A 25567-nucleotide genomic window follows, 5' to 3' on the forward strand; every position below is an offset into this window, starting at 1 on the left:
TCAAAGTATACAACTTTTAATGGGTAAATATGCAATGACATGAATGTGTTGATAATCACATGCACACAGTCAGGAACTTTGCTGTGAAGAGAAGAAAGTGAATCGAATGAAATAAAGTAACACAACCATGACTTGTAGATCACATACAGAGTATTGTCTTAATGTCACACAATAACACAGACAGTGTCGTACCAGTAGTGCTCGTCCCTTTGTCTCGATAGGCAGTAGAAAGGCTCCAACGGCACAAAGCACACAGGCCACAGTAAATGGCAGCAAAGCTAAAATCACTGAGTGTGACATCAACACCTACAACACACAAAGTCAAACATTAAACAGACACCCACATTGAAGGATAAACACTTGTAACACACATTCACATGTTAATACAAACACACACAACCATCAGCCAACATGAACAACACACAGTCACAGACCTGTGCTATGAAGGGGGCGATCATGCCTCCGATGCGGCTGAAAGAAGTGCAGAAACCCATCCCGAGAGAACGCACCGCAGTCGGGTACACCTGAGAGACCCGAAGGAGTCATCAGACACACACACGGTATACACCTGAGAGAGGTCTGTACAACACATTGTTATACACTCACAGTAAATCTACGCCTGGAATGTAAAAGTTGTGTCCACATACCTCCGCAGTATAAATATAAACCACATTGAAATTCATGGAGACCAGAGACCTGATCAGGAACAGCAAAATGGTAAAACCAAACCTGGAAAGAGAGCGAGCGAGAGAGTGAGTGACAGAGAGAGAATCTGATGAACAAAAGTATTGATACTGTATTTGAAATTATTGACTAAATAAAACAGTCAAATAACCTCGCCCCCACCCCAAGTGTTTACAGTGCATACATAGTAGAGCAAATGTTGACCAGCATGAAGAACAGAGCTGCCATGAGCTCCAGCAGAACCATGCTCAACTTCCTCCCAAACACGTTCAACAGGAAAATATTCAGAGGGATGACTGGAGACAGACAGAGAGAGAAAGAGACAGAGAGCAAGCACAAAAACGAATCAGACTTACACACAAATAGTACTATTATTCAGACAGCAAAACAAAAAAATAGTTAATCTGACCACAGCTGTACACACACATACAGGGTTTCCACCTGACACTGCAGAAATATGTATTTCTACTGGTTGGTTAAATTTACATATCAATAAGGTGCTAATGCCATTGGTTACGCTTGCAGAGATAGTGAAAGTAAATACCTTCCCGTCTGATATTTACATGCAAGCGGTAGGTTATGTTCTGAAATTCTATATTCTATTTTCATATTTACAATGTGTACGAGTTCACTATGTCCTGATGTGTGTGGGATATACAGTGGGGAGAAGAAGTATTTGATACACTGCCGATTTTGCAGGTTTTACTACTTACAAAGCATGTAGAGGTAAACATCCAGAAAATGTAAACATCCAGAAAATCACATTGTACGATTTTTAAGTAATTAATTTGCATTGTATTGCATGACATAAGTATTTGATACATCAGAAAAGCAGAACTTAATATTTGGTACAGAAACCTTTGTTTGCAATTACAGAGATCATACGTTTCCTGTAGTTCTTGACCAGGTTTGCACACACTGCAGCAGGGATTTTGGCCCACTCCTCCATACAGACCTTCTCCAGATCCTTCAGGTTTCGGGGCTGGGCAATACGGACTTTCAGCTCCCTCCAAAGATTTTCTATTGGGTTCAGGTCTGGAGACTGGCTAGGCCACTCTAGGACCTTGAGATGCTTTTTACAGAGCCACTCCTTAGTTGCCCTGGCTGTGTGTTTCGGGTCATTGTAATGCTGGAAGACCCAGCCACGACTCATCTTCCATGCTCTTGCTGAGGGAAGGAGGTTGTTGGCCAAGATCTTGCGATACATGGCCGAATCCATCCTACCCTCAATACTCGTCCTGTCCCCTTTGCAGAAAAGCATGCCCAAAGAATGATGTTTCCACCTCCATGCTTCACGGTTGGGATGGTGTTCTTGGGGTTGTACTCATCCTCCTTCTTCTTCCAAACACGGCAAGTGGAGTTTAGATCAAAAAGCTCTATTTTTGTCTCATCAGACCACATGACCTTCTCCCATTCCTCCTCTGGATCATCCAGATGATCATTGGCAAACTTTAGACAGGCCTGGACATGCACTGGCTTGAGCAGGGGGACCTTGTGTGCGCTGCAGGATTTTAATCCATGACGGCGTAGTGTGTTACTAATGGTTTTCTTTGAGACTGTGGTCCCAGCTCTCTTCAGGTCATTGACCAGTCCTGCCGTGTAGTTCTGGGCTGATCCCTCACCTTCCTCATGATCATTGATGCCCCACGAGGTGAGATCTTGCATGGAGCCCCAGACCGAGGGTGATTGACCGTCACCTTGAACTTCTTCCATTTTCTAATAATTGCGCCAACAGTTGTTGCCTTCTCACCAAGCTGCTTGCCTATTGTCATGTACCCCATTCCAGCCTTGTGCAGGTCTACAATTTTATCCCCGATGTCCTTACACAGCTCTCTGGTGTTGGCCATTGTGGAGAGGTTGGAGTCTGTTTGATTGAGTGTGTGGACAGGTGTCTTTTATACAGGTAACAAGTTCAAACAGGTGCAGTTAATACAGGTAATGAGTGGAGAACAGGAGGGCTTCTTAAAGAAAAACTAACAGGTCTGTGAGAGCCGGAATTCTTACTGGTTGGTAGGTGATCAAATACTTAAGTCATGCAATAAAATGCTAATTAATTACTTAAAAATCATACAATGGGATTTTCTGGATTTTTGTCTCTCACAGTTGAAGTCTACCTATGATAAAAATGACAGACCTCTACATGCTTTGTAAGTAGGAAAACCTGCAAAATCGGCAGTGTATCAAATACTTGTTCTCACCACTGTATATATACAGTTGAAGTCGGAAGTTTACATACATTAGCCAAATACATTTAAACTCAGTTATTCACAATTCCTGACATTTAATCCTAGTAAAAATTCCCTCTCTTAGGTCAGTTAGGATCACCACTTTATTTTAAGAATGTCAAATGTCAGAATAATAGTAGAGAGAATGATTTATTTCAGCTATTATTTCTTTCATCACATTCCCAGTGGGTCAGAAGTTTACCTACACTCAATTAGTATTTGGTAGCATTGCCTTTAAATTGTTTCACTTGGGTCAAACGTTTTGGGTAGCCTTCCACAAACTTCCCACAATAAGTTGGGTGAATTTTGGCCCATTTCTCCTGACAGAGCTGGTGTAACTGAGTCAGGTTTGTAGGCCTCCTTGAACACACGCTTTTTCAGTTCTGCCCACAAATGTTCTATAGGATTGAGGTCAGGGCTTTGTGATGGCCACTCCAATACCTTGACTTTGTTGTCCTTAAGCCATTTTGCCACAACTTTGGAAGTATGCTTGGGGTCATTATCCATTTGGAAGACCCATTTGCGACTAAGCTTTTACTACCTGACTGATGTCTTGAGATGTTGCTTCAATATATCCACATAATTTTCCATCCTCACGATGCCATCTATTTTGTGAAGTGCACTAGTCCCTCCTGCAGCAAAGCACCCCCACAACATGATGCTGCCACCCCCGAGCTTCACGGTTGGGATGGTGTTCTTCGGCTTGCAAGCCTCCCCTTTTTCCTCCAAACATAACGATGGTCATTATGGCCAAACAGTTATATTTTTGTTTCATCAGACCAGAGGACATTTCTCCAAAAAGTACAATATTTGTCCCCATGTACAGTTGAAAACCGTAGTCTGGCTTTTTATGACAGTTTTGGAGCAGTGTCTTCTTCCTTGCTGAGCGGCCTTTCAGGTTATGTCGATGTAGGACTCGTTTTACTGTGGACATAGATACTTTTGTACCCGTTTCCTCCAGCATCTTCACAAGGTCCTTTGCTGTTGTTCTGGGATTGATTTGCATTTTTCGTACAAAAGTACATTAATCTCTACAAGACAGAATGCGTTTCTTTCCTGAGCGGTATGACGGCTGCGTGGTCCCATGGTGATTATACTTGTGTACTATTGTTTGTAGAGATGAACGTGTTACCTTCAGGCATTTGGAAATTGTTCCCAAGGATGAACCAGACTTGTGGAGGTCTATGATTTTGTTTCTGAAGTCTTGGCTGATTTCTTTTGATTTTCCCATGATGTCAAGCAAGGAGGCACTGAGTTTGAAGGTAGGCCTTGAAATACATCCACAGGTACACCTCCAATTGACTAAAATGAGGCGCTTCTGAAGCCATGACATAATTTTCTGGAATTTTCCAAACTGTTTAAAGGCACAGTCAACTTAGTGTATGTAAACTTTTGACCCACTGGAATTGTGATAAAGTGAATTATAAGTGATAAAGTGAATTATAAGTGAAATAATCTATCTGTAAACAATTGTTGGAAAAATTATTTGTGTCATGCACAAAGTACTTTTCCCACAATACATACCACCTCAATAAGCCTGACTAACAGGTGTCTGTATATAGCCTTGCTACTCTTTTTTCAAATGTCTTTCTACTGTTGTTTTATTTCTTTACATACCCACACACACACACCTTTTTTTGGCACCATTGGTTAGAGCCTGTAAGTAAGCATTTCACTGTAAGGTTTACACCTGTTGTATTCTGGCGCATGTGACAAATAAACTTTGATTTGAAGTAGATGTCCTAACCGACTTGCCAAAACTAGAAATGTGTGGAGTGGTTGAAAAACAAGTTTTAATGACTCCAACCTAAGTGTATGTAAACTTCCGACTTCAACTGTATATATAGTGCCTGTTAGATATTTGGGATATCCTGGGATGTGCTTTTGTATGTTATTGCTGTTTCAAGAGTGAGTTAGCTAGCATGCTCTAATTGTATGTTATTGCTGTGATAGTTAGCTAGCATGCTCTAATTGTATGTTATTGCTGTGATAGTTAGCTAGCATGCTCTAATTGTATGTTATTGCTGTGATAGTTAGCTAGCATGCTCTAATTGTATGTTATTGCTGTGATAGTTAGCTAGCATGCTCTAATTGTATGTTATTGCTGTGATAGTTAGCTAGCATGCTCTAATTGTATGTTATTGCTGTAAGAGCGAGTTAGCTAGCATGCTCTAATTGTAATGGTTGCATTAGCTCCCTGCTAATTCAGTTTTTTTCCATTCTAACAGACGAATCATGAATCTACAGCCATCAACATACTGTTGTCCTGCACATCTAATGTGATTCCTTAATGTCTATTGTCAGAATAAACACCAATCAACTGGGACCGCAGGCTGGGTATTCCTTTCTTTAAAAACAATGCAAGACAGTTACTAAGAACGATCTGTTACACTGGTACCGAGACCAATCTTCTTGTCTTCACTGGACATGTGTTACACATGCACGCGCACACCCATAGTTCTCCACCTCCAACCCCTCACTCACGGGCAACCTCCCCTAGACAGCTGATGAGGAGGGTCTGGTAGTCGCTAAAGCCGAAGGGAATGCAGTAGCACAGCCCGTCCTCTGGGTGGCTGTGTTTCTGCTGGTGCTCTGCATCAGCGTCTGTCACACACAGCAGGTTCTTCTCCAGCAGCTCAGAGCTGCTCAACACAGAGCCATAGTAGGAGAAGGACGCCACAAACCTAGACACACATAAATCATTAAACAACCACACACACACACACACACACACACAGTTAGAGCTTCACAGCGCAGAGCTGCAGTAAGAAAAGGACAAACCTAGAGCACACGTATAGATGTTGAAAAATAGAATGTCATTCACCCTTCCACACCACACCGTCCTCACATACTCAAATACAAACAGGGAAGTAGGAGGAGAAGGAAAAGTGTATGGGGCATTACCATGAGTACCACAGTAGTAGGGAGGTCCTCCTGAATGCTGGACTGACCAGGAGGCGCCAACTGCCCCTGTCTTTCTGAAACACATACACCACAGAGACTTCAATAAACACACACACACACACACACACACACACACACACACACACAACTCACCACCACAGGTTCCACGAGGCTCCCTGGTGGCATGGAGGCCCTGTTCATCCTGGCGATACGCTGGAGTGTTTCCACGGCAGCCTGCACGTTCCCTGCTGACACGTTGTAGCGAGCCGACTCCGGGATAAGCTACAGACACATGGGCACGCCAGGAAAGTTAACCAGGATGAGAGTGTCAGAGAGGCTAGTCTCAACACTATTCTGAAGTTGGGGAGTCATGGGGAGAGAAGGGGGGTGGAGGGGATAGAGAAGGAGTAGGGAAGGAGAGTCCCAGAGTGTTAGGGGCGTGTCAAAGAGAGATGCTGCTGAGACTCAGAGGAGGCGGGACTCCTACCTGGAAGAGAAGGAGGAGGATGACACTGGGGATGACGGACAGGCGGATCATCCAACGCCAGCCCAGCGTTGGAACCACAGTCATACCCAGCAGGATGATGAGCATGGAGCCTACCATCCAGAAGATCTAAAGGGGAAGACAAAACTAAAGCTGAAACAACTGTGATGATGATGGCTAAGTGAGGCTATGGTGACTTACTGAGGCGAGAGGTAGCAGGTAGGATCTGTAGCTTGCAGGGATAAACTCGGTCTTTAGGACAAACCTAGGAGAAAGGAGAGTGACATCAGTAACAACATGTCACAGAACAGGGAACTAGGTGTGTGTGTGTGTGTGTGTGTCAGTCTTACCCCTGGGAGCACCCGGCCACGCCACAGCCCACCATTAGGCGAAGGAAGATGAACCATCCGTAGGACGGAGAGAAGGAGGTGAGCAGGGAGAAATATGCTGCCCACAAAGAACCTCCAAACACCACCTAGATAGATTGATAGACTGTCAGACACATCTACACATTCACTCCGACACAGATGGTTAAAACCGATAAAAACAGTTTCTGGAAGATTTCATCTTTAGTTCATCACATAAATCTGTAAAAGGGACATACCTTCCAGCGTCCATATCTATCGGCCACGTATCCACTCAGCACTCCACACACCATGAACCCTGCAAACACCATCTGAGACAGAGACAGACAGGAAGTTATATCATATACATGTTTAATAGGTACGACCACATATTTAAATGTATCTGCATGCTCATTGGTGTATTTCCCCACCGTGGAGACCAGAGCCACCTCCCAGTCGTCCAGATGCCATTCACAGCGGATCTCAGGAGACACCACGGCCAGCAACATGATCTCCATGGCCTCCGCTATCTACAATAAATACATGCACGCTTATATGCTTGTGTAGATCCTTTATCAAGAGTCTTTTTCACTTACATACTGACAGACAAATAGACAGACAGCTAGACACACACACAGACACTCACGCTGGCACTGCCCATGATGATGAACAACAGAATATGGAAGCGACCAAAGCCGATGGTCTCCACCGCTTCCTCCACACTGTACGTCTGCGGCTCTGAAACACAAGGTCAAAGTTCAAATCCCACACACTTCGCCCCCACATTATCCATTCCCAGCACATGACCAAACACTCTACCCACTGGGTGGTTTATGAGCGGCACTCACCTTTGACCTCTTGGTGTGGTTTGTTGACCTCTTGGTAAAGGCCGTTGACCTCTTGGTGAGGGTTATTGACCTCCATCTCCACTTCCTCTAGCTGGATGGCACTAACCAGCTGAGTCTTCATGGAAGACCTCCTCTGTCTCCCTACACTGCCCATAGACACTGCAGTCTACACCATTACCAAACTATTAATATAAAATCTTATGCACAGACAGAGCTATGGATGCAAGGACCCATGAGATCAAAATTATAGCTTTAATTATGTTTTGAGGCTATAAAGTTTGTTAACAATTAAATTGTTTACAAACAACGGAGTTAAAACAAGCTTATTTTGAGTTCTGAGGGGGTCAGTTGAATTTAGCTCATGAAGCATGTCAAAGTTATTTTGTTTAAGAATCAATTAGTTTTACTGTGCAAAAATAGATGTAGAAATCGCAAATTGTCCCTTTAATATTATTACAGATACGATGCCCTGCCAAAAACCTACCACAACATATAACATCGTCAGCTGGCCATAATGTAACATAACCAACAACATTAAGTCTACCTGTCAACTAGCTCTCAATAACACAAGGGGGCCCAAGCGGGTTTACAGCTTCCCTCTCTTGTATTTTCAGAACATAATGGACCACAGCTGACTCCATGTTAACTACAATCCCGACACTCTGTAATAACGTTTAGAAACGCTAAAATAAAACTACAAATATTCGGCAAAGTTTTCAATTAAAAAAAATATATATACTGAACGTTATCATACATTGAACAGCGCAGACTTATTATGCGACGTTAACCGCACATCAATAATAATGCACTAAGTAAACTATGCGGTAAATCACAGCACCGCGGGAAATCACTGTTACCTGCTCTTTGTGATGAATTCGCAACTTTATTGAAGACGGCTCTTTGTCCTGATGAATAACTTTTCATATATTAGCCATCTTGAGAATCAATGTCAACGCAGAAACTCGGCGAGTTCTGCCCACCTTGGGACAGGTAAATCAGGAAGTTGATGACAACACCCCTAAAAAAGTCAGACGACACGTTTTCAGGTTCCGCCTAACGACGTCTGTAACTACATATGATAATTAGTATTCAAATATTGTAAAAGTTCATAAACAACCCTATTCAAACCGATCTCGGTTTTCCCATAAGTAAAATGATCGCGAAAGTTTGCCACTTCCTTTTCTGTCCACGATAAATTATATTCAAACAGGACTACCCAACGAGAATTACAACTTGCCTTGGACATTAATATATTTTAGCCTACCTGGTATTGTTGAGATAGATAGATATCTGCCGGTGTGTGTTGGTGAGAGCAAAGCTACAGGAGAGAGGTTGGGTTGCAGGTTATGGGTTGACAATAGTTGAGGCATTATTCAGTCAGGTTTATCCTGTTGTTTCTCCCCCCTCTGTGTGTGTGTGTGTTGGAAGGGACAGAAGGGTTAGGTATCAGTTATCAGAATTGGGAAGGAGGTGCAAAACTAAACAGAAAGACTTCTGTTCCACAGCTGCACTCGCCTGTAAACCTTAGCCAATCTCTACAACAACAAAAAGGTACCAGCAACTAAAATACTATCATTTTTTTTACACTTTTGTAGAGAAAAAAAAGATGAAGACAGCAAAGGCTGAGTTTAAACACATTTCTTTAATGTTTGATTGACACATCATTTAGACTCAATACACCATGGGGATGCAGCTCAGAAGGAGAGAGGTACGAAGAGTGGGAAGGTGAGAGAGCTGTAAAAACAGGTATTGGTGGTCCTGCCCGACAACATTGCAGACATGCCAGACCTCACAACAGCTGGATAGGTGTTTAACATTCCAGTTAACCACAACATGTGATTTTTGACTGAGCAGTCGATGCGGTGGCATGCGACCATTGGTTGACGCAATGCAGTGTCTGTGAATCTAGTCGGGCAGGAACCCCACCCTGGTCTGACATTTAATACACCCGAGCGTCTACTACAAAGACACGCCCCATGGTGTGGCCTATAGATGAGCCCGCCCCAGTCTCAAAGGTAAACAAAACACATACCCTCTGGAGACAGAGTATAGGCATATGATATCAGGGCCAACAACACACCTGCTCCGACACTCTGGAGACACACACAGAGAATCACAGATCTAGAAAACACAGAACTATGAAACGCAGATCTAGAAAACACAGATCTATGAAACATTCATGAGACGCCCGCAGGTACTCAAAGTCCAGAGCTTGAAGTGACAAGAGAATCCTATCTTTTTAGATAGGAATATCAATCAACATCAGTGTGTCTGTGCTCCCCATGTCGGTATAGGCTGTGTGAGAGATGCTGTTAGACTGAGCAGACAACACACTCCAACCCCCTGTACAGAGGGAGAGAGGGGTCTGTTATTGTAAGTTACTTAGTAGCACCAGGTGAATCGGTTTGTCGTCCGTGCACACACACTCTCCGTGACTCCACTCTCCGTATAATCCCACAGCCTTATTGACATGTACTAGGTCCAATCAGGAAGGTTATAAGTCCCAGCAGATGAAGAGTTCTGAATCAGGATTGGTCCACAGGGAAGATGATGTGTTAGTCCTTCTGTTGGAAGGCTGTCCATATAATTGAGCAATCACAGATAAAATAGTTTGACATATTTTACGCTTATATTCATTTTCTTTTATATACTATTTTTATTGTTATCAATTTTCATTTAGGTTCAAAAATATTATTAGAAAAAGCAAAACAAGAGAATAACACCAACATATTGTATATTTTCTACTGCTTGATTATTATGATGTGTTATGTGCTTGGATGGATCATGTTCGGATGGCACTTCTCACCTCTTTACTTGTGTTACAACTCTTCAGTTGAACTTTTGTTTAAAAAAAAAGTTCTTATTTTAGCAGCATGCCTGAGAGAAGACAACAATTAACGGTCACATCACTAATAGCTAGCTAGCCGAAGCCTCAAATGTAGTCAACATGCTGTAGATTGCTAGAGCACAGAGCTGTATGGGCAAACCTTCTCTCGCCTGCACAAACCCACACATTACTGACCATTGACCAAACCCAATAAGACCACAGAGAAAACAGCCTGAAGCAGAGATGGAAGCCAGCCATGCAGCCATACCACCAGCAGATGGAGACAAAGAGCACTTCCTAACCACCACCAAACCCACCAACTACTACAGTATAGTATATGTCGATTTGTCCTAAATAGCATTGTTTCCTAGATCCACCTCCTTCGAGAGGTTCACCTTTACATCCATTTGGATAAGAGCTGACCAAGAAAAGGAGATAAAGAAAGGAAGCCATTTGGGTTAAATTAGACAGTGTTTTTCACTCGCTATAAACCACCCCATCAAAATCCCCAAATTCAAAATCACCTTTGCAACACGTTTGTCGATGTTCATACCATTGTATACAATCATTCCTATTCCAATCTTGAATTTCACAAGAGAAACACTATCACAATTTGACAGAGTCAATCATCACCCCAGAAATGCCTTTGTTCTGCCGCAGAAGGTCACATTGGTGGTGGATGCGATAGGTTAGCCCCATGTCAAGTCTTTTGACACCTACTGAAAAGAGCTATATATATATATATATATATATATATATATATATATATATATATATATATATATATACACACACACACACACATTATATCTGCAAATCCATGGTTTTTCCTTCTTCATTTTTGTACCGTCAACACATGAACACACGGGCAGGGAGCGACTATGCTAAGCGACGTCTCCACTGCGATAAACAACGTTATGATCAGCTCCACGGCAACAGTGAGCGCCAACACAGGGAGAATACAGCCATAGAACATCCAAACAGTATTGGTCTTTTTTCATCTTCTTTTGAACAAAATAAAAGGATTTAAAAGTATACTTTCAGAGCAATAAAAAATAAATACAATTTCAATACTCCATTGGTCACCCTTATTAATTCATATTGTGCTCATTTGGGATTTTTATATCTACTAATATTTTCATTTTTCATATACTTTTTTCATCTGTATATTCAAGTCCCCCGTGCCCAAAGTATACTATACTCCAAATCTCTCTACAGTGCAAGACCTCACCAATATGGCTGATGAATGGAGAAGACCTCACCAATATGGCTGATGAATGGAGAAGACCTCACCAATATGGCTGATGAATGGAGAAGACCTCACCAATATGGCTGATGAATGGAGAAGACCTCACCAATATGGCTGATGAATGGAGAAGACCTCACCAATATGGCTGATGAATGGAGAAGACCTCACCAATATGGCTGATGAATGGAGAAGACCTCACCAATATGGCTGATGATGAATGTGTGTTGAAGGCAATGCGTGGTTAACTTAATGACAGGAGACATGAGGCTGAGGTTTAGCACCACATACACGAGGTCAGGAAGGGTAGAGACGACCCCTCTCAAGGAAGCATTTCTATGGAACTGAAGAAAACAAACTCGATCCTCCTGTCCAGTGGAAACACTGTGCTGTTGAACGGGGAACCTTTACAGAGAGAAGAACCCTGTAAAGAACCGTGATGTTATTGTTGTAAGGAAATCGTATCTGATGCAGACTGGTTCAGTCTTGTTCAGACCAGCTTATGAATAGTATTATGAGCCTCTTTACACCAGTTTAGGGAAAGTGGTTCTGACTGTTTCAAACTAGTTTGGGGTAGTGGTTCCGTCCAATCCATACCTGCTTAGGATGAGTAGTTCAAACTGGTTCGGACCAGTTTAGAGTCAGTAGTTTTGACCAGTTTTGGGGTAGGGGCTCACACTGGTCTAGGAGTAACTGCTGGCCACAGCAACCTGTTTCTGGGCGAGCCGTCGTAGCTCCTCCCTGATGGCCTTGATGAGGGAGGCGGAGCTTTGGGCTGAGGGGGAGGACTCGTCTAGGGAGAACTCTGGAGTGGGAGGGGCCAGGAGCATTGGAGGGACAGAATGGTCTCCCAGAGAGGAGCTGGGCATCTGAAACACACCGGAGGAGGAGAACTCAGGGAACGACAGCACCTAAAGAGAGGGAGATAGATCCGAGACAGGGGTAAGAGAGATCAAATTACTTCTCTGGAAACTAGATAACTCCTCTGGAAAACAAATGTTTCTCTTCATCTCTGACATATGGTCCGCCCAATACAGTCTCATGCTGTCCCTGTTGGTCATCATGTAGTCTGGACTCACAGTCTCCCTGCTGGCTCCGGGTCTGGAGAGGTCCTGGTCTAAAGGCTGCTGGTTCCAGCTGGAGCCTGTTGGCCCAGAGACGCTGCGGCCCACCCCAGGGTACGCACTGATCCGGCTCGACAAGCCCACCTGAGTCAGGTGATGCAGCTGAGCACCTGAGAACACAAACACACCATATGTAACTAATCATTAGCTACACACATTAATCCCAATTAACACACACCCATGGTGCCTTTACCTGTGCTTCCCCCAACAGGCCGAGGTCTGGAGGAGGAGGGAGGCTCTTCATACTGCCCCCTGTTGGCGTAGACAGAATCCTGCAACTGCTCCTCTTCCGTAACATAGGCCTCTGAACCCAGGCCCTGCCTGAAACACACACATACACCAGATTTTAGAAAGGCTGACATTCACCGAATGTACTTCAGCTTGGGTAGTATAGTAACATCTGTCTCACCTCTGCGACAGGCCTTGTATTGACGAGGGAGACATCCCCAACTCTGCATACCTCTGGACAGGAAGAGGGGAGAGAACATTATATATATATATACATATATATATATATATATATAGAGAGAGAGAGAGAAAGAGAGAGAGAGAGAGAGAGGAGAAACATGTAGATGCAAAGTAGTAAAGAGGGAGAGAGAGAAGCTGAGAGGTTGAGAGAGAGAGACAGCACGATTCATACTTCACAGAAGAGACCCTGGGAGTACACACAAACACACACTCTTACCGCAGAGAAGGGGCTGTGTGTGGGGGCTGCGGGGTAGGAGCCCCACTGGCGTGATGGGTGTGTCTGTGGGGAGGGAGAGGGGCTTGGCAGGGCGGGGCTGACCTGCGTGACCCCGACACTGACGCTGCCCTGGGAGGAGGGCGACACCAGGGCGAAGGCATCGTCCAATAGGGAGTGCATCTGTTGCCGCGCCTCCTCGATGGACGGTTGGGGGGGCACATAGGGGGGCGGGGGAGGGGCGTGGTCAAACACCTCGTCGTTAGGGGAGGGGCTGCCGTGGTCTGGAGGTAGGTCTGGGTCGGACTGGAAGAGAGAGAAGAGGAGGAAGTGTGAGTGAGCATGTATATGGTGTGTGTGTGTGGCCTACATGGTGAGACACACATACTATGCGCACCTACACACACACAGTATGCGCATAGTATGTGTGTCTCACCATGTAGGCCACATTGTTGAGTCCAGGGTATTTCCTGTAGGTGGCGCTGTTGTCTGTGAGTAGGCGGTCTCTGTCCGTCAGTCTGTCTGTGTCTGGCAGACTGCCGTTCCCCTGCTTCCTCCGCCGGCCCCGAGGAGAGCGCCTCCCCCTGGCAGGGCAGGGAAAGACATCGGCACAGATTAGTCACAGACACATTTATACAACGGAGTCACACAGAACCATCCAATTCAGTCACAGACACTAATACAGATCGGTCACACATATTCAGCGTGACTATTCTTTGGGATCTACAGGGAAACCGTGTTCAAGGGATGCAAATATCTTCTATCGAGAGGTCGATGCAGAAGAACGAAAAGGAGAATCTTGATACAAAGAATGAAAACCACCTGATGCTAGTGGGAGGTATTTATGAAACAAGTTGACCATGGAGGAAAGACGAAGAGTTTGAGTATGTACGACCATCTCACCTCTTCCTGGATTCCCCTGGGGTGGGGGGCGAGGGGTGGTCGGGGTGCAGGATGCTGTCCATGTGGTCATGGGCTGAGCTGTAGAGGCGCTGGGGACACCCTCCCTGCCCCGCCTCCTCCTGCGCCTGCCCGAAGGCATCCAGGATGTCATCCATAGAGGGGAACTCACACTGGCCCCGCCTCTTAGCCCGCTGACGCAGCTTGTTCCTGTGGTGCTCGATCTCTGACTTATGTCTCAGAGCCACCTAGATACACACACACACACACCAAGATTTTAAGGAGTTTTAAGGTGTGTGTGTGTGTGTAATAGTGTGTATTCTCACCTCTGCGCTGACCCTCTCTGTGATGGTGGGGCTGTGTGAGCGTTGTGGTGGGCTGGGCCGGGGCTGCATGGCAATCAGCTGGACCTTGTTGGCCTGGCGACCCCTGCCGTCAGACGAGCCTCGGGACAGACGGTCCACGTGGTCAAAGATGGAGGAAGAGGAGAGCAGCTCATCTGGACCACTGCCTGCGGGAGGGACTGGGGAGTGGGAAAGAGGGAGAGGAGAGAGGGAGAGGAGAGAGGAGAGAGGGGAGGGGGAGAGAGGGAGAGGAGAGAGGGGAGGGGGAGAGAGGGGAGAGGGAGAGGAGAGAGGGAGAAAGAGAGTAAGGTAAACTGTAGTAATATTGTAGCACTAAACTGGGTTCTTCCTGGCAAGCTGCAGCTTTACTGAACCACTCAACATGAAGCGAGGACATTCCCATCTTATTCCTCCCTATGATCCAGGCCAGAACAAAAAGAAAGGAGGCCAGAGAGAGAGAGAGAGACAGAGAGAGAGACAGAGAGAGGGGGAGGGGGCAAGAAGCATTATCACTTGGTGGGAGAGCGATTCAGGACATGTTCACATTGCAAGCTTCTTCCTCCCCTCCGTTTCTGCTCCCTCCCCCTCCTCCACTCGCTCTCCATCCTGCATGCTTTCCTGCACTCCTCTTTCCCCTCTCCCTCTCCCTCGCTCTCCATCCTGCGTGCTTTCCTGCACTCCTCTTTCCCCTCTCCCTCGCTCTCCATCCTGCGTGCTTTCCTGCACTCCTCTCTCCCCTCTCCCTCTTCCACTCGCTCTCCATCCTGCGTGCTTTCCTGCACTCCTCTTTCCCCTCTCCCTCTCCCTTGCTCTCCATCCTGTGTGCTTTCCTGCACTCCTCTTTCCCCTCCCCCCCTCCACTCGCTCTCCATCCTGCATGCTTTCCTGCACTCCTCTTTCCCCTCTTCCTCTCCCTCCATCCTGTGTGCTTTCCTGCACTCCTCTTTCCCCTCTCCCTCACTCTCCATCCTGTGTGCTTTCCTGCACTCCTCTTTCCCCTCTCCCTCGCTCTCCCTCTCCTCCACTCGCTCTCCATCCTGTGTGCTTTCCTGCACTCCTCTTTCCCCTCTCCCTCTCTCTCCCCCTCCTCCACTCGCTCTCCATCCTGCGTGCTTTCCTGCACTCCTTTTTCCCCTCTCCCTCTCTCTCCCCCTCCTCCACTCGCTCTCCATCCTGTGTGCTTTCCTGCACTTCTCTTTCCCCTCTCCCTCGCTCTCCCTCTCCTCCACTCGCTCTCCATCCTGTGTGCTTTCCTGCACTCCTCTTTCCCCTCTCCCTCGCTCTCCTCCACTCGCTCTCCATCCTGTGTGCTTTCCTGCACTCCTCTTTCCCCTCTCCCTCTCCACTCGCTCTCCATCCTGTGTGCTTTCCTGCACTCCTCTTTCCCCTCTCCCTCTCCACTCGCTCTCCATCCTGTGTGCTTTCCTGCACTCCTCTTTCCCCTCTCCCTCGCTCTCCCTCTTTTTTTCCCTCTGATGCATCTCCTTTAATCAGTTGTTCTCCTGCTGATTCAGCGCATAGCTCCCTCTAGGACACGCGCACGTACGTACACACACATTCACACACACACAAATATATACACACTTGCACTCTCTCATTCACACAATCTCTCCCTCTACCACTTCTTCTCCTCTGTGTTTCAGCATGGGCATTGTAGATAGAATAGTATACATGTAGAGATGACCTGATTCCTCATTGTAATCTACCTGACAAAGAATCCAGTTTGTTCTATTATGGTACATTTCTATCAGAATGTTCTGAATAAGGCCTCAGGGTAAAGAGAAATGGCCGTGTCTCTTGCCATTCTTGGGCGTTTTGTTTCGGTGCGGTTTCCCCTCGTGGGGCGTGCCCACGTGTCTGGTGGTCTCCTCTGCAGACTCCCTGCCACTCGATTGGTCGCTACCTAACGAGTCACCATCTGACGGGGACAGTCTGGCCAATCAGAGAAAAACAGCGGTTAGTGTGGGTTTGTGGATTAGTGTGGATGTATCCCTGCTTGTGGATCTGTTACCAACCTCCCCCTACGGCGGTTAGCGCGGGCACCCTTGGTGGAGGAGCCCTTGGATTTGGGAGTGTTGAGATCCCCTCCCTCAGAGGGGGTGGACTCTTTGATGGGCACAGGGAGGGCACCAGGCTCCTGGATCACCATGATGTCATCCTTACTGTGCTGCCCCAGGTGGAGCTTGGCGAAGTCAAACCCTTTCACACTGGAAGCCTGCAGCTGGAGAGAGAGGGGGGGGGGGGGGGGGGGTATAGAAAGGGAGACAGAAAGAGGGGAGAAAGAGAGATGGGGAGAGAGAAAAGGGTGGAACAAGTAGAGATCCAAGCACATCAAGACCTGTATGTATGCATGACTACAGCCTTATGCCCTTCTTATTTTGATGCAATTCCAGTCAGATAACAAATCCAGTCCCTCATCTAGGTCGACCCTCGACCCCTAACCCTTCACCCCTGCCCCTGACCTTCTGTCTCTGCTGGATGGTGTTGATGGCGTCAGGCTGGAACTCCAGCTTCTCCGAGCCGCACAGTTTCCAGTAGAGGATGATGATGATAAAGATAGCCAGCAGGACAGGCACCACCACCCCCACAATCAGCCAGACACTGCTGCTCTGAGTCTCAGACGGGGGCACCGTCAGGGTCTCCACAGCTACAGAAGACAAGTACAGTATGTACATATACAATCAGCTTACACTTTTATCTAAGCAATATGCTACTGTACATTAGGAAATGAGTGCAGCCAACCTAAATGGGCATACAATTGCGAATCACTGGATACAACTTATCGAAATCCCACATACACAAGCCACCCGCTGGTGCACGGACACACACTCGCACACGCACGCTCGCATGCATAGACTCACGCTGGGCAAGGGGTCTCTGGACGCGGTGCCCCAGTACGATGGCAGCCCGTTGCAGCTCCAGGCGGTTGAGGGTGGCAGCGGTGGCATCAGCAGGGACTCTCTCCCCCTCTGGTCCCTCCACGAAATACACCACTTCCAGTGAACGCCCTGAACCTGCCAGCCTCGACACACGCACCACCTGGAGATAACGCCGTGGAGTCAGAGTGTGTGTGTGTGTGGTGTAGTGTGTGGGGGAGTACAGCATGTGCATGTGGTAAGGATGCTACAAACAGCACCAGTAGTGGGTGCGAGAGTGGATAAGTGTGTTGAGTACCTGTAAGCTGTTGTTGCCCACGGCCGTGGATCTTTTCCAGCGGGGTCGTTGACTCCCGTCCCCCAGCCCCTCCTCCAGCAGCAGGGCCAGACGGCGCTCCAGACGAGCCTTGAAGCTCCGCTCAGTCACCGTCTGCTCCTGGACACCCAGTAACACTGCAATACACACACTCAACACTAATGCACTTCTCAAAAACGGCCGTCGTGACTGCAACACATGCATGCAGCTCTAGCGCGGTAATTCTCTCCACATTCGTACCGGTGCGGACCCAGGAGGAGCGTAGATGGTGAGAAACGTTCAGCTCGGGGTAGTGGAAGGCTGGAGAGACAAACACAGGACAGCAGGTTACTTCACTGATGTCCGTGGGGCACGCAACTAATTTAGAATGGGTATGTGTGGGAGTACAGTACATGCATATGGTCAGGATGCTATAAACGGCACCCAGGTGTGAGAGTGTATAAGTGTGTGCACATGCATGTGTGGGATAGTAACTGGTGTATAGATGGGGTGTGCGTGTAGTGTCAGTGAGGGGTAGATGAGATGTGTGTGTGGTGTGTGTGAGACTTACGTTCAGCGATCTGCAGCACGGGGAAGCCCAGGTAGAAGCTGAACTCCACCGTGCTTAGGTGTCTCAGGTGACCGCTGACCTCTGACCCCAACAGGTAGCCCCGCCCATCACGCAACGCAAACGTGATGTCCACCGGAACCTTCTGGTCACCCTGCGGCTTGGCCTGACCCATGGTGATGTTCAGAAGCTGGAGGTAAACACACACACACACACGTTACAGATTGACAAACTTTTTGATTGATCTGAATCTCTTTCCTCAGCTCCGCTGAACCTGCCCTAGTAAATGGCTAGTACACACACATTCACGGCTACGACTCTTACCTGTACAGTAACGTTGCCAAATTCATGTGCACGTCTGCGTGTCTCTGTGTAGGCCATCAGCAGTCCTCTCTCCACTCGCTGACTGAAGTTACACACACGCACATCCACGTGACCGGGCACAAACTGCAGCACTAGAAAACACACACATTATAGATTATCACACTGACAGTACACACACATTATAGATTATCACACTGACAGTACACACACATTATAGATTATCACACTGACAGTACACACACATTATAGATTATCACACTGACAGTACACACACATTGTCCAATGCAGCACTAAAACGCACACACACACACACACACACACACTAGTGATGGGAAGTTCGGCTCAGAACTTTGACTCGTTCAGTCAAAAGAACAAATCTTTGGACTAATTCAGTTCATTTGAGTTAGTAATGCCCAGAGCATGAAGGACCGCCTACCAGCCAACGATGAACTGAAAACTCAAGTCATGATTCTACTACAAGCCTCTAGTTCACCATAGCTTATTGGAGCTGCATTTTGTGACAGACTTGTAAAAGTTTGATTTAAACTATGTCTATTTAGTAGATTGCTAGGCATACGACTCCTGGGGGAATGCATTGCTTGACTGCCACAATATCGTTCAAACTGCCCCCCCCCTAAACAAATTTGTTGAGCAGAGGCGGTGTATGTTTTGGTTCTACAAAGCTGTGTCATCACAACATTCAGTTCATTCAGGAGATCAATGATCAGTTCTGAACATGTATTTTTCTTCTCTATGCTGCCTGCATCATGATCTACTTCCTTGTGCCAATATATGACAGACAAGTGGTCTGACCACCATGTCTCTGGAGCCTCTGAGCCGGAGGAGCGTGAATCAATCCTGCTATAGGGCTCATTGCGACCAGCAGGTCAAACGAATGATGTAAATTAACGACTCACTCAATCTCTTTCACTTCTGAGTGACTCGTTCATTTTAGTCGTTCGAGACCTGCTGGTCTCAATGAGTCCTATAGCAGGATCGATTCATATATATACAGTGCCTTGCGAAAGTATTCGGCCCCCTTGAACTTTGCGACCTTTTGCCACATTTCAGGCTTCAAACATAAAGATATAAAACTGTATTTTTTTGTGAAGAATCAACAACAAGTGGGACACAATCATGAAGTGGAACGACATTTATTGGATATTTCAAACTTTTTTAACAATTCAAAAACTGAAAAATTGGGCGTTATTGCCTGAAATGTGGCAAAAGGTCGCAAAGTTCAAGGGGGCCGAATACTTTCGCAAGGCACTATATATATATATATATATATATATATATATGTGTGTGTGTGTGTGAGAGTGAGATAGAGAGTGAGAGCAAGAGAGGAGAGAGAGGTTCCTACCAGAGTGTATCTGGTACTTGTGATCAGGTATGCCGTAGAGAGGTGAGACAGTGGGGAACAAGGAGGAGCTTCGTGTTGATTGGCGCAGAGCGTTGACGACAGACATGGCGGTGAAGATCAGAGGTCCCGCCACAACACGGAACGCAAGGCTAGACGGAGTTCTCAGGAACTGGCAGAAGGAGAGAGAGGAGGGGGGGGGGGGGGAGAGAAGAGAGCAGAGGGAGAGAGTGGAGGAGAGGAGGTTGGGAGGGAGAAGAGAGCAGAGCAGAGGGAGAGAGTGGAGAAGGAAGCCAGGCATGATTGGCTTTCAAGACATTTGTGAAGGGCAAATTTGCACATTCCTGCAATGCATCTCATGATTACAATCATGCTCTTTCCCCAAAGCTTCCCCAGTGAGTATTGATAGTAGGCCTACCTGCAACTCCACTGAGCGGTTGAATTCCCTCTTCAAGATGTCCCTGACCTGGCCAAAGCCCACAGTGGAGCCAGACTTTGGCAGGACTAGGAAGAGACAGGTTTAACCTCAAACAACCTGCATTCAACTATTGCCAACGCATTCCCTGAAAACACACTCCTAAGCTATATGTTAACCAAGGGATGTGCTCCCTTTAAAACAGGTGACCATGAGATCCTAGCACAACACAATTGACAGGCCAGAACAGTGCAATGCATCCCCATCTACAATATTGGCATACAATTGCCTCTCATATGTACCTCCATCTCTAGTCTACTTTGAGTTCTACTGGTGTTGGCTTACCCACTCTGACCAGGTACATGTCAGGCTTGGTGACGTTACACAGATACTGGCGTCCTGGAGGGGCTGGGGGAGTCCGGGTGATGCTCGCCAGGGTACCAGGGGTTGTCGTGGTAACAGTGGTTGCCTTGGTAGTGGTCATCGGTCGGTTGCTGGGGACCTCGGTCACAGGTGGTGGTGGTTTTATGGGTTCCCTCCCTGGAGGTCGCAGCATGGGGGGGCGAGCCAGGCTGGTTGTGTTAGATGGGGGCAGTGGAGGGTGTCTGCCAGGGGTAGCTGGGGGGACTCTGGGCCGAACAGGAGGCTGAGGGGGTACTCTGGAGGTGGGTCTAACTCCAGGGGTGGAGGTACCCTGACCCTCCCAGAGAGTGGGTGAGAGGGTCAGGGGAGGGGTGGGACCTGCTGAGGGGACAAGAGGGTGCTTGTGGTCCCGGGCAGGAGGGGGCCCTGTGCTAGGGGAGGGGGATGGGGGCTGAGTGTGTATGTGTGTTTTTGTTGTAGTGGTGGGTGTGATGCCAAGTTTGGGGGTGGTCTTTGGGGGTGGGATGACAATTTCTCTATCTCTGTCTCTTTCTCCATCTCGATCCCTCTCCCTTTCCCTGTCTCTCTCCCATTCTCGCTCCCTTTCCCTCTCTTTCTCCTGTTCTCGCTCCCTTTCCCTCTCTCTCTCCCGTTCCCTCTCCTCGTCTCGCTCTCTGGCCAGCAGATTAGTGTAGTACTCCAGACTGTTCATATCCGGCAGCAGAAGCTCCGTGGGCTCCAGAGGAAAAATGTCCCCCAGGTCATAGTCTTCTTCATCCCAGTGAGGGTATCCCTCAGGCTGGGCAGGGTGAGTAAAGGGGAGACCCTCCCGGAGGGGGGAGGTGGGGGACGTATAGGGTCGGAGGAGGCTGGAGGACAGGGGGAGGGTTGGGCGGGAGGGGAAGGAGGTGTCATAGGAGGCCACGTCGTCAGGGTCGTATGTGTGACTGGGTAAGGGTGTGGCCAGGGCCAGTTCCTCCCCCTCTGGGCCCATGAAGGAGAGCGTCTCCAGGTAGTCACCGGACCCCCAGGCCTCCTCTAGGGAGGGGGCGTGTTCCCAGGGCGGGGGCGGGGTGAGGGTGGGCTGGCTGTGGGGGGGCAGAGGAGGGGGGTGGCTGGGGGACAGCAGGTCCGGGGGTCTCAGTAGGAGATGTATGCCCTGAGCTTCATCGTCCACTGAGGCAGCGTCAGTGTTACCATGGGGACTAGTGTCTTTGGGTGGGGTGGCGCCTGGCCATCTGGAAGAGGGTGACGATGACGACCGCGATGAGGACCGTTTTGCTGTCGTTCCGTTGGAGTCCACACCGCCTGTGGAGAGATAAACTACCGTCACAACACGTGTGACTGTCCAGGCCAGAGTGGCCCATAGTGCAGGAGCCTCTCCTGTTTCTGTAGCGCGAGGCAGCTTGATGTACAAGTACACACCCTGGACAGGACGCTAGTTTTTCACAGGGCCGTGTACATGTGTGCATGGTTAAAATTAATGTAAGAACATGGCAGACTGAGCAGAATCCCTGCTGGTGGCTGAGAGACCTAGTTAAAGCTGAACTCCATCTAGAGAATACAATGAGCAGAGGATAGAGGCCAGCACTGAGCTCTCTCTCACTCACACACACACACACACACACACACACACACACACACACACAGAGTCGACCCTAGCCTTTTAGGGGCCCTAAGCGAGATTTGCTTGTGTGACTTCTATCTCATGGGCAAAACATCTGTGTCTCCCCCTCTTGGCTCATAACAAATTGTAAAAAGTACTGCAATTTTACACATTTTGTCATGGGGCAGAGAGAAATGTTGCAGTTTTAAAATCCAATTTCCTGCAATTTATACACATTTTGCTAAAAGGTGAATATTTTCTGTTTTAATGCCAATTTCCAGCAATTCCACATATTTTGCCATATGACTTATGCCATGTTAATACAATATCTGGGTGAGTGACTAACAAATCAATGGGGGCCCCCTGGAGGTCAGGGCCCCTGGGCACGTGCCCTGCATGATTACTACATAACATTTTTAGATAGCTGGCTAAAATGTTAGCCGACATGGGATAATTGAGTGACTGACATAAGAGGGAAACTGCTGATGCAGTACCAAATTTCAAAATGCCACCTTGTGTATTCTATCATTCTAACTCTCAGCACTAAGTTGAGACCCCGACTCTCGCTTATTTGGAGGGTCGGCCCTGCGCACACAATCGTCACTCAACAGGACACTGAGGAGTCTTACACGCACACATAGGCATTGAAAAACACCCAGTGCCACAGTGCATTTATCATGATTTTATGCACAATATACTGTATCACAATACAGATTTATCACAGTACAGATGTATGATAATCACTCTGGGATAGTTACCTTGACTCAAACAGAATAAATGAACAATCTCCTAGCTCTCCCTGCTCCTCCATCCTCTCCCACACACACACTATACTATACTGCTGTGTGTGTGTGTGTGTGTAAGTTACATTATGGCGAGGACCCTGCCTCCTCCTCCTAGCCTCGACTAGGCTCTGCCGTGCATTGCGGCAGCATCACGTGCTGTGTGGCGGCAAGCTCATTGGTATGCTGCAGACACGGCACACAGCTCAAGAGGCGTCCCAGCCAACAGCAGGATCAATTCGCACGCACGCATTACATTGATACAGAGAGGGAGTTAGTGATGGAGAGAGCAGAAAAAAATACAGAGAAACAGAATTAGAGAGGGGAAGAGTAATTGAGTGAGAGAGAGAGGAGAAAGAAAGAGAGCGAGACCGCAGGAATGAAGATGGGTGAGAGAAAAGACTTGTGTTTCTAAGAATAGCATGCAGCACCCTACTGTCGATCCACATGGCTGTGAGGACAATGATCCAATCAGCAGTGCTAAACATCCTTCATCACCGGGCAGCAGGCCGTCTGCCCCTGTCGCACAGCCGCCCACAGATTTCTTTATTTTAAGTCAGGATATATTTTGACTTTGAGGGGGTGCTTGTATGCGCCGTATGTGTGTGTGTGTGTGATGCCTCAAGGCCGGTGAGTGGGACAGACTGAGGGATGACTGTGTGTGTAGGCATCCACTGTCCATCTGTCCCCGACGACATAACCGAGTCACAGAGATGCAGGAGGATGAATGGACAGAGTTAAAAGGATGGAAAGACACTAGGTGACGAGATGGGGGTGAATATGGAAGTTGGTGCATTCAGCACCAAGGCCAGCTCCAAAAGTCAAGGGCAAGTCAAATACTGGGAAAGTCAAATGAAAGTCAAATACTGGCCCTGTCTCAGTGTACCTTGATGAAACCAGGTGTGAACAGTAGTTCTTATCATTCTGACTCAAAGCTATCAGTCATCCATGACTATGAGGGTAAGACAATTAAATGTCACGTACCTGCAACAGGTGAGCTTGACATCGTCATGGACACCAGCAAGGATGCTACCAGCAGGTGCGCGCAATTAGTGCGCAGGCCCTGAGAGACTCCGGGGCACATCCTCGAGCACGCGCTCATCAGAATCTCCATGGCACGCTAGTTGTCACATCACACACGTGCGATGCCATCTCTCCTCAATAGCATCATCACTGCATGCTTTCAGGCGACCCTATATGCAAATATCTAATAATACAAATCTATTGAGATAAAGGCCTAATAATACCAATATCTTCATTGTATAGATACATTGAATGGGTTAATGCCTATTTTTAACTAGGCTACTAAAGCAACAGACGCCTTACCAGTGTCCTGACACATTTGATAGCTGGCTGACCCCATTATTGGGAGGCTTATACTAGGCCACGGCTGCCAACAAACATCATGCATCTCACACATCCGACGGCCACCGTGCAGTTCCTTTATTTATTAGGTCTATTTGAGATAGCCAACGGATTTAGTTGTATCATAATGAACCTATAATACTGTCGGACATGACAATTCCAAACCTATTATCCTATCTTTATCATTAGGCTACCTCGTCTAGCGGACATTCTTACAGTTTCCCACAGTATGCCTACACTTTCGCAGCAATAGACAAATTGATACATTTCAGTGATAAAAAGGGCGAGCTGTTAATAGCTCAAATTTGGAAGCCTTTTTTAGACTGAATGCTGACAATCGGCTGATAATGTTAAACCAACCTAAGTGTAACTGAAATAAAAGAAAAAAGCCTAATCAAAATATCTCAAACACACAGTTAGCCTATAGCATTCGGCGCATTTCTTTCTTTCCATAGCCTATTTTTTCACAGCGATGTGATGGAGCCTACCTGCCATCCAGGATATGCGGTATAGGCGCGTCACGCCTCTCCCAGGCCCATGCAGCCACGCGCTCCCCGGCAAGGAGAGAACGAACACAATTACTATATTGCAGAAACTGAAAACCCGTTTTTTTCCGTTAGATAAATAACTCCCAATGTCGCCAGTAATGACTGAATCTGTTCGCGGCCGAGCACTTGAACGTAAGCCGCGCCGTGTTCATCTCGCGGTGAAACGTCACACGCTCATTATTGGAAAACCTGAGATTCTGGACACGTCTCAGTATCATACTGTCCGCCTCAAATAGGAATCTATCATAACGCCTCTAATTTTGTCCATAATACCCGAAAATGACATTCGATTCCACACACAAATCATGAGCACGCTATAATTGGCTTTATTATTGGGAGGCGCGCATCGCTTAGATGGTTTTGCAGCAGAGCGTTCTCTGCAACACCCCTAGCATTCCTCAAATGCGTGTGCCAACATACCTGGTCATTGGCTTGGAGAATAGCACTCAAAAT

The 25567-nt window shown here is 47.2% G+C and overlaps 2 protein-coding genes across 6 annotated transcripts; both read right to left on the reverse strand.

Annotated features, from left to right (window-relative positions):
* Nucleotides 1–8922, reverse strand: svopl (SVOP-like). 4 transcript variants are annotated; one of them, XM_021563467.3, is made up of 17 exons: nucleotides 8754–8921; nucleotides 8347–8507; nucleotides 7490–7648; nucleotides 7288–7379; nucleotides 7073–7171; nucleotides 6902–6973; nucleotides 6648–6772; nucleotides 6499–6562; nucleotides 6301–6426; nucleotides 5967–6095; nucleotides 5814–5887; nucleotides 5394–5593; nucleotides 869–980; nucleotides 648–729; nucleotides 435–524; nucleotides 193–306; nucleotides 1–81 (listed from the first exon to the last, which is right to left on the reverse strand). In XM_021563467.3, exons 2-17 carry the CDS (start codon nucleotides 8411–8413, stop codon nucleotides 70–72), a joined length of 1617 nt encoding a protein of 538 aa, XP_021419142.3. In that variant the 5' UTR covers nucleotides 8414–8507; nucleotides 8754–8921; the 3' UTR covers nucleotides 1–69. The 4 variants fall into 4 exon arrangements, with proteins under 4 accessions (XP_021419142.3, XP_021419144.3, XP_021419141.3 ...); XM_021563469.3 differs by having other exon boundaries at nucleotides 7490–7655; nucleotides 8754–8912; XM_021563466.3 differs by lacking the exon at nucleotides 8347–8507 and having other exon boundaries at nucleotides 8754–8922.
* A 190-nt stretch (nucleotides 8923–9112) lies between these two features.
* On the reverse strand, nucleotides 9113–25530 carry LOC110490211 (UPF0606 protein KIAA1549). 2 transcript variants are annotated; one of them, XM_036944487.2, is made up of 21 exons: nucleotides 25055–25530; nucleotides 24186–24408; nucleotides 20796–22121; nucleotides 20454–20539; nucleotides 20039–20207; nucleotides 18676–18806; nucleotides 18355–18541; nucleotides 18045–18104; nucleotides 17787–17941; nucleotides 17474–17651; nucleotides 17075–17259; nucleotides 16628–16833; nucleotides 16414–16544; nucleotides 14595–14791; nucleotides 14272–14516; nucleotides 13805–13952; nucleotides 13474–13674; nucleotides 13096–13148; nucleotides 12880–13007; nucleotides 12642–12796; nucleotides 9113–12473 (listed from the first exon to the last, which is right to left on the reverse strand). In XM_036944487.2, the coding sequence occupies exons 2-21, from the start codon at nucleotides 24313–24315 to the stop codon at nucleotides 12246–12248; spliced, it is 4299 nt and encodes a 1432-aa protein (XP_036800382.2). In that variant the 5' UTR covers nucleotides 24316–24408; nucleotides 25055–25530; the 3' UTR covers nucleotides 9113–12245. The 2 variants fall into 2 exon arrangements, with proteins under 2 accessions (XP_036800382.2, XP_036800380.2); XM_036944485.2 differs by having other exon boundaries at nucleotides 13372–13674.
* Nucleotides 25531–25567: the final 37 nt, after the last annotated feature.

Source organism: Oncorhynchus mykiss, chromosome 15 (assembly GCF_057628025.1).
Source record: "Oncorhynchus mykiss isolate SJ-2025 chromosome 15, ASM5762802v1, whole genome shotgun sequence".
Lineage (NCBI taxonomy): Eukaryota > Metazoa > Chordata > Actinopteri > Salmoniformes > Salmonidae > Oncorhynchus > Oncorhynchus mykiss.

Excerpts from the sequence above, each read along its gene's own strand:
- LOC110490211 (XM_036944485.2), bottom strand. The coding sequence starts at position 24,315 with ATGGAGATTCTGATGAGCGCGTGCTCGAGGATGTGCCCCGGAGTCTCT. Across the intron at positions 20,540-20,795 it reads CATGTACCTGGTCAGAGTGG|TCCTGCCAAAGTCTGGCTCC; the intron begins GTAAGCCAACAC and ends GTCTCTTCCTAG. Across the intron at positions 17,260-17,473 it reads CCAGAGACCCCTTGCCCAGC|CTGTGGAGACCCTGACGGTG; the intron begins GTGAGTCTATGC and ends TGTCTTCTGTAG.
- svopl (XM_021563466.3), bottom strand. The coding sequence starts at position 8,859 with ATGCCTCAACTATTGTCAACCCATAACCTGCAACCCAACCTCTCTCCT. Across the intron at positions 7,649-8,753 it reads ATCTATCTCAACAATACCAG|TGTCTATGGGCAGTGTAGGG; the intron begins GTAGGCTAAAAT and ends TGTAGACTGCAG. Across the intron at positions 7,380-7,489 it reads ACCACACCAAGAGGTCAAAG|AGCCGCAGACGTACAGTGTG; the intron begins GTGAGTGCCGCT and ends CTTGTGTTTCAG.